The sequence below is a fragment of the Poecilia reticulata genome, linkage group LG18, assembly GCF_000633615.1.
Source record: "Poecilia reticulata strain Guanapo linkage group LG18, Guppy_female_1.0+MT, whole genome shotgun sequence".
Classification (NCBI taxonomy): domain Eukaryota; kingdom Metazoa; phylum Chordata; class Actinopteri; order Cyprinodontiformes; family Poeciliidae; genus Poecilia; species Poecilia reticulata.
The window spans coordinates 20,906,760-20,914,932 of NC_024348.1; the positions used below are offsets into that span (position 1 = coordinate 20,906,760).

General features: G+C 39.1%; 1 protein-coding gene across 1 annotated transcript in view; it reads left to right on the forward strand.

Annotated features, from left to right (window-relative positions):
• The first annotated feature begins 3,162 nt into the window (after positions 1–3,162).
• The window catches only part of LOC103480935 (protein NLRC3-like), a 16,208-nt gene continuing 11,197 nt past the window's right edge, over positions 3,163–8,173 (forward strand). The window contains exons 1-5 of the mRNA XM_017310355.1: positions 3,163–3,257; positions 5,049–5,127; positions 5,245–5,473; positions 5,603–7,394; positions 7,829–8,002. Coding sequence (XP_017165844.1) covers positions 3,202–3,257; positions 5,049–5,127; positions 5,245–5,473; positions 5,603–7,394; positions 7,829–8,002 — 2,330 coding nt within the window. The 5' untranslated portion in view covers positions 3,163–3,201. The remainder of the gene's footprint in view (positions 3,258–5,048; positions 5,128–5,244; positions 5,474–5,602; positions 7,395–7,828; positions 8,003–8,173) is intronic.

Sequence of the window (8,173 nt, forward strand, 5' to 3'; positions counted from 1 at the left end):
GATGTTGGAGGAATTTGTGGAATGGTCGGTCATCACACACATCTTCTGGGACTGAGCACAAATAAAGACCTTCTGGAGAAATGAAGCAGGAGATTGAGGACATTCTAAGGACAGATGTCTATGGAGCCTCTTCTGCTGTACAGAAACACCAAGGATTTACTCACTAAAGATCAATGTTACATATTGATGCACATTCTACTGCTAGTAGCAAGAAAGACAATTACACTAAACTGGATTAAACTTGTTCACCAACTGCTGCTGAATGGAGGAAAAACTGAAACATGACAACATGATGGAGCATCTGACTGAACAACTAGACATGAAAAAATTATAATTAAATATGTAGTTTGAAAATATTGAATTTGAAAATTAAATGCTTAGTTTGTAAATAAATATTTAGTTTGCAAAATAAATGTGCATTGTGATGCTAAATATTTAGTTTGTATATTTATTTTCTGGAAATTTAGTTTTCAAAGTAAATATTTAGCTTGTTAATTAAATACTTTAGAATGAACATATGGCTGACATGGTGAAAATATTAGTTTGAAAAATGCATTTTCACATTTTTTCCTCCGACATGATAAATAAACTAAAATACTGTTCTTATATTTTACAATCAATCATCACTACAGGCATGATCTAAAGTAAGTACACCTTCATTTTCATCAGAACCTCTCTCCTTCCTCATGAAGACTTTTTCAACCTGCCTCTGATTTCATTGCAGAGCTAATACTTCCTGGTTCTGTTGCTCTGAAAGAAGGAACTACAAACCAGGTGAGCTGTCACATGATCATTTATGCAACATTTATCACACTTTGACTTTGAACTCTTGTTGTTCAGCTCGGGTAGAAGTCAAGTTCTGTTCCTTTACAGTCTAGTTCTGCTGTGGTTCTGTTGGGTCCCACTGTTTGTTGCTCAGTTATTCTTCATCAGTTCTTTGGATCATTTGAACAAATTGTAAGTTTGCTTTGTTTTCTACTAGAAATTTATCTACAAGAACTTTTTTCTGCTCTTTAATGTTTGGAGAAAAAGTTCACTTCTGATTTCAGCTCAAAGATTCGTCACTCTGCTTTTTGAAGGTTAATCTACAGGATTATTATATTACTGAGTAACTGGAATGAAACCATATGATGAACAGCTGATGTTTTGTTTTTGTTTTTTACTCTGAACAATCTGTTTCATGATTTTATTTCCTGTAATGAAATTCTGGTCTCCACATTAAAGTCAGACAACAGTTTTTGGCTGCTTTCTTTCAAGATTAAATTATATTATTCTTAAAATGTTTTGAATTCTTAAAATGTTGTTCTTAAAATTCATTTGAGTAATGAATAGATAATCTTTCATGCAGCAGATAATCAACTTGTAGAGATTAATAATGAAAAACTAAAATTCTTCCTGTTGTTCAGGTTGAATCAGTGAATGTAAATTTTGCTCCATGTCTCCATCTAGTGAACTGATAGTAGAAGTGCAGCAGCTGATGGCAGCTTCCTCGGCCTCTCTGCTGTCTGACTGCATTCACCTGACACTGATATGAAGCAAAGAAGAGACAATCAGAGGTGGAGCAGCTGATCTTTTTCCAGTACTAATGATGTAAAGGATGATCAGAGTTGATGTGCAGATGAATGATGTGTGTTTTCTCTGCAGGTGAAGCTAGAAATGTGTGTGAGCTGATGTGAATTCAGCAGCATGGATCAGTGTGAGGACACTAAAACCACTCTGTGTGGGGAAGATGAGAGCCAGAGCAAAGGTCAGAGGTGAGGTCACCATCTCTAACTGTCCACAGCCCTTTTCACACTGCGTTCACTATATCAGGCCCAAACAGACGTGGTGATGAAGCTGCTGCTGCTCCTCTTTGCTGCTTCATTCAGACTGAACAGGTTGTTTTAATCATCATGTTTCTGTCAGGATCCATCAGAGACTCAAACCAGAACCAGAACCAGAACCCAGCTGTGTGTCCTTTAAGAGTGACATGTCAAAGGATGATTTAATTGACTTTAAGTCTGGATCTCCACCATCAGACAGGTGAGCTGTTTCTAACTGCTGTAACTGATCTTTTTATATCTGTTATTGTGGCCATGTGACGATACCAAGTTCTGTTGGATTCTGCTATTATGAAAACATTGGACTGAATTTCACGTTATTTTCTTTTCATATGATGTCTCCATGGAAGCATGTTCCAATAAGGAACATTTCACTATTAACACAATAAAGTTCAACTGGATCCTTTGTACAAAAATCAAACAGGTCAGTTTAGATCCACAAGCTCTACTGAGAGCTTCTCTAGCTAACAGAAGTCTCAAAATCTACTCTGATGTTTCCCTGACACCATACCCAAACAATTACTGCTGGTGAAAAACAGGAAACAAAACACTTAAGCAGAACAACTTCCTTTAATCTCTGAAATATAAAATGTAAAGACTCTTAAAAACTTCTCAATCACGACATATAAACTATGTTGACATGACATCTGAACCAGAAAAATGTCTGTTTTATTCTTGCATAAGCTTAATTTTTCCAAATGAAACAGACTCATTTATTTTGAACAATATTAATATTATTGAATGATATTAATATTATTATACATTATTAAGAATGAATATAAGTGAATTTTATTTCTATGTTGATGTTTGCATCTTTCTCTAAAATCTGACAAGACAGATCAATTCTCAAAGAAAAAAATTCTAGCAATTATTTTATGATTCCTGTTCCACCTCTGGAGTTCAAACATCATCCGACATGGCATAACATCAACCACGTCTACAGATAAACTAAATATTACGTAGATCTGATTCAGCTTCAGTGTCTCTAACTGACCATCTGGTTCTGAATGAAGCCCTATCAGATCCTCCTTAGATGGTCAGAGTGGAAAGGACTCCTGGTTCTTCTCCATGTCATTTAAACCAACATGTGTCACTAACAGATCTTTCTGCTCTTTAAACAAGGCTGGATTTTATTCAGGAGGATCAATGATCAGGAACATGTTGAAGGATTGGACCGGTTTTGATGGGAATCATTTAGAGCATCAAGTTGATGATCTGTTTGGTTCTGTTGTTTCACAACTCTTTATTTTACAATCAGTCACATAAAAGATAATCTTTAAAGGAAAACTCGACCAAAAGTTTTCAATTATTTTTTTCTATCAGGATCCATCAGAGACTCAAACCAGAACCAGAACCCAGCTGTGTGTCCTTTAAGAGTGACATGTCAAAGGATGATTTAATTGACTTTAAGTCTCCTGGATCTCCACCATCAGACAGGTGAGCTGTTTCTAACTGCTGTAACTGATCTGTTTATATCTGTTATTGTGGCTATGTGACGATACCAAGTTCTGTTGGGTTCTGCTATCATGAATACATTGGACTGAATTTCACATTATTTTCTATTCATGTATTACATCTTTGATGTAATACATCTTTGATGTATTACAAAGATGTATTACATCTTTGTAATACATCTTTGATGTAATACAAAGATGTTCCTTATTGGAACATGTTTCCCCATGGAAACATGTTCCAATAAGGAACATTTCACTATTAACACAATAAAGTTCAACTGGATCCTTTGTACAAAAATCAAACAAGTCCGTTTAGATCCACAAGCTCTACCCAGAGCTTCTCTAGTTAACAGAAGTCTCAAAATCTACTCTGATGTTTCCCTGACACCATACACAAACAATTACTGCTGGTGAAAAACAGGAAACAAAACACTTAAGCAGAACAACTTCCTTTAATCTCTGAAATATAAAATGTAAAGACTTAAAAACTTCTCATTCAGGACATATAAACTATTATGTTGACATGACATCTGAACCAGAAAAATATCACTGTTTTATTCTTGCATAAGCTTAATTTTTCCAAATGAAACAGACTCATTTATTTTGAACGATATTAATATTATTGAATTATATTAATATTATTATACATTATTAAGAATGAATACAAGTGAATTTTATTTCTGTGTTGATGTTTGCATCTTTCTCTAAAATCTGACAAGACAGATTAATTCTCAAAGAAAAAAATTCTAGCAATTATTAACAGTGGGACACATTTCCACCACCCATTGGGAAATACCTGGTAAACCAGTCTGGTCCATCAGGACTTGGTTCCTGTGCGCATTGTGAGATGAATTCAACAGGAAGGAAAGCTTCATGATGAGGTTTGTGAGATCTGCTGGAACTCAACCAGACTGAGCTGATGTGGTCCATCACAGGTTCTCCTTGTTCTTAGTGGGATCAGCAGGAACATTAAATCTTTACAACTACTTGGGCCATCTGGATCACTGCTCACATCCAGATGTCACTTCATGGCCCTTCACCTTCTGATTGTCTCTGTGTGGACAGATATGATGTGAGTTCACTGGTTTCCAAGATCTACAGGATCCATTTTAAATCCTCTATAACAGTGGTCCCCAAAGTGGGTCCTCGAGGGCCGGCATCCCTCACATTTTAGTTCTCTCCCTGGTGGTAGTAACAACCTTTTCAGCTTGTCAATATTCCTCTTAGGGCTTCTAACGAGCCATCATTTGATCCAGGTGTGTTAAACCAGGGATAGAACTAAAACATGCAGGATGCCAGCCCTTGAGGACCGACTTTGGGCACCCCTGCTCTATAACATCCAGGAGAGGATCCCACATGGACACACCCACATATCTCAGACCTCCTTCATGTCCACTCATCTCTGATCCAGCCATCAGAACCTGATGGATGTCCCACACTGTCCTGAAGACCTGTGTGGACAGAACCTTCACTTCCACTGTCCCCAAGCTCTGGGACACTGTCTCCAACAGCATCAGATCTGCTGACAGTGTGGACAGTTTGAAGTCCAAGTTCAGCACCAAGTTTTTAAAATATGTCTACTGGTGATTCTGGTGTTACTGGTCTTCATCCTTTTAGTTCATCTTCCTCTTTCTAACTTCTCTGTACTGTGTTCATGTGATGTTCTGTTTTTCTGCTTTAAGGACTTTTAATGTGAAACTCTTGGTGATTTCCTCTGTGAATACTGCTAGATGAATATTTCCTGACTTCCTCATTGTTCCTGGTTCCTCCACAGAGTGGACCAGCAGAGCTCAGAGGTTCCCAGTGGTCCATCTGCCGAACAGTATCAAACACAGCTGGACTCCATATTTATGGTCTGTACGTGAACAACAACTACTTTTTCATGGTTCTGTTCACAGTCATCTCCATGCTGCACTTTGTAGACCAGTGATTTCAGTCTGATGTTTCCTTCATCTATTATTCTGTTCCAGCTGCTGGAGGAAAACATTGTCACTTTTGTGAAGAACGAGTTGAAGAAAATTCAGAAGGTTCTGAGCCCAGATTACCCAGAATGCTCAGAGAGTCAGAGAGATGATGACGTAGTGTTGGGAGGTGAGGATGAAGAGCAGAGGAGGAACAGCAGATTGGCAGTGATGAAGATCACACTGAACTTCCTGAGGAGTATGAAGCAGGAGGAGCTGGCTGACCGTCTGCAGAGCAGTAAGAGGATTTGAACTGACGGATAAATCACACATTTATTGATGTCTGAAAAGATTAAATTGCATTTATTCAGGTCATATTCAAAAGATGATTTTATTTTATTTCTTATTTTAATTATTTTTATTTTAGAATATTTCAATGCTGTTTGTCAACATCAACTTAAATCTGGTCTGAAGAAGTTGTTCCAGTCTGTGTTTGAGGGGATTGCTAAAGCAGGAAGTCCAACCCTCCTGAACCAGATCTACACAGAGCTCTACATCACAGAGGGAGGGACTGGAGAGGTCAATGATGAACATGAGATCAGACAGGTTGAAACAGCATCTAGGAAACCACACAGACCAGAAACAACAATCAGACAAGAAGACATCTTTAAAGTCCCACCTGGAAGAGATCAACCAATCACAACAGTGATGACAAAGGGAGTGGCTGGCATTGGGAAAACATTCTTAACACAGAAGTTCATTCTGGACTGGGCTGAAGACAGAACCAACCAGAACATCCACTTCATATTTCCATTCACCTTCAGAGAGCTGAATGTGATGAAAGAGAAAAAGTTCAGCTTGGTGGAACTTGTTCATCACTTCTTTACTGAAACCAAAGGAATCTGCAACTTTGAACACTTCCAGGTTCTGTTCATCTTTGATGGCCTGGATGAGAGTCGACTTCCTTTGGACTTTGATAATAATCTGATCCTGACTGATGCAACAGAGTCCAGCTCAGTGGATGTTCTGCTGACAAACCTCATCAGGGGGAAACTGCTTCCCTCTGCTCTCCTCTGGATAACCACACGACCTGCAGCAGCCAATCAGATCCCTCCTCAGTGTGTCGGCATGGTGACAGAGGTCAGAGGGTTCAATGACCCCCAGAAGGAGGAGTACTTCAGGAAGAGATTCAGAGATAAGGAACAGACCAGCAGAATCATCTCCCACATAAAGACATCACGAAGCCTCCACATCATGTGCCACATCCCAGTMTTCTGCTGGATCACTGCTACAGTTCTGGAGGATGTGTTGGAGACCAGAGAGAGAGGAGAGCTGCCCAGCACCCTGACTGAGATGTACATCCACTTCCTGGTGGTTCAGACCAAAGTGAAGAAGGTCAAGTATGGAGGAGCTGAAAGAGATCCACACTGGAGTCCAGAAAGCAGGAATATGATATATTCTCTAGGAAAACTGGCTTTTGATCAGTTGCAGAAAGGAAACCTGATCTTCTATGAATCAGACCTGACAGAGTGTGGCATCGATATCAGAGCAGCCTCAGTGTACTCAGGAGTGTTCACACAGATCTTTAGAGAGGAGAGAGGGCTGTACCAGGACCAGGACAAGGTGTTCTGTTTCGTCCATCTGAGTGTTCAGGAGTTTCTGGCTGCTCTTCATATTCATGTGAACTTGATTAACTTTCATGGCAACCTGATGGAAGAAAATTCACCATCTTTCTCTATGTTTTCTAAAGAATCTAATATAAATGGTCTCCATCAGAGAGCTGTTGACCAGGCCTTACAGAGTCCAAATGGACACCTGGACTTGTTCCTTCGGTTCCTCCTGGGACTTTCACTGCAGACCAATCAGAGACTCCTACAAGGTCTGCTGACACAGACAGGAAGTTTCTCACAGACAAATCAGGAAACAGTTCAGTACATCAAGGAGAAGATCAGTGAGAATGTGTCTGCAGAGAAAAGCATCAATCTGTTCCACTGTCTGAATGAACTGAATGATCGTTCTCTAGTGGAAGAGATCCAACAGTCTCTAAGTTCAGGAAGCCTCTCCACAGATAAACTGTCTCCTGCTCAGTGGTCAGCTTTGGTCTTCATCTTAGTGTCATCAGGAAAAGATCTGGATGTGTTTGACCTGAAGAAATACTCTGCTTCAGAGGAGGTTCTTCTGAGGCTGCTGCCAGTGGTTAAAGCCTCCAACAAAGCTCTGTAAGGGCACACATTGTTACTGCATTTAATTTTGATAGGTAGAAATCCACTAATAATGAGGTAACTATATTCATGTTTCAGTTTATATGCTGGCGCTTTGTCCCACTGGGACGCGTAAAAGAGAAACAGACTTTCTTCAGCAACTGGACATAATGTTGAATATTCAAGCAGCAAAACTCTTTATGTTAAAATTGAAATTTGATCAATTTAGCTCATTGTAGAATTTTAAAATTGGCTTTTGCCTCTTTGTTGCCTCTAGTTCTGTCCTTTAAGGCTGGAGCACTAACTATATAATCAACCAGTTCACAACAAAAGGCAACAAAAATATGTGTAAAATAAGATAGTTCCATCTCTGTCCAAGAAAAAATTTGTTGATAGAAAAAAATAATTTTGAAGAATTGTTTAATAACAATTTTTTCTCCCGGTCTCCTCAGACTGAGTGACTGTAACCTCTCAGAGAGAAGCTGCGAAGCTCTGTCCTCTGTTCTCAGCTCCCAGTCCTCCAGTCTCAGAGAACTGGACCTGAGTAACAACAACCTGCAGGATTCAGGAGTGAAGCTTCTATCTGCTGGACTGAAAAGTCCAAACTGCAACCTGGAAACTCTCAGGTAAATGTTCTCAATCCTGGTGAGACCAGATTTCTGTGCACTAGCTGTTAACAGAAATACACTATACTGCCAAAGTATAGTGACTACCAATCATCTGGTCAAATCCAGATGATTGGTGGTCATCTGGATGACCATCATCCAGATGATTGGAATCAGGTATTCCAATAACTT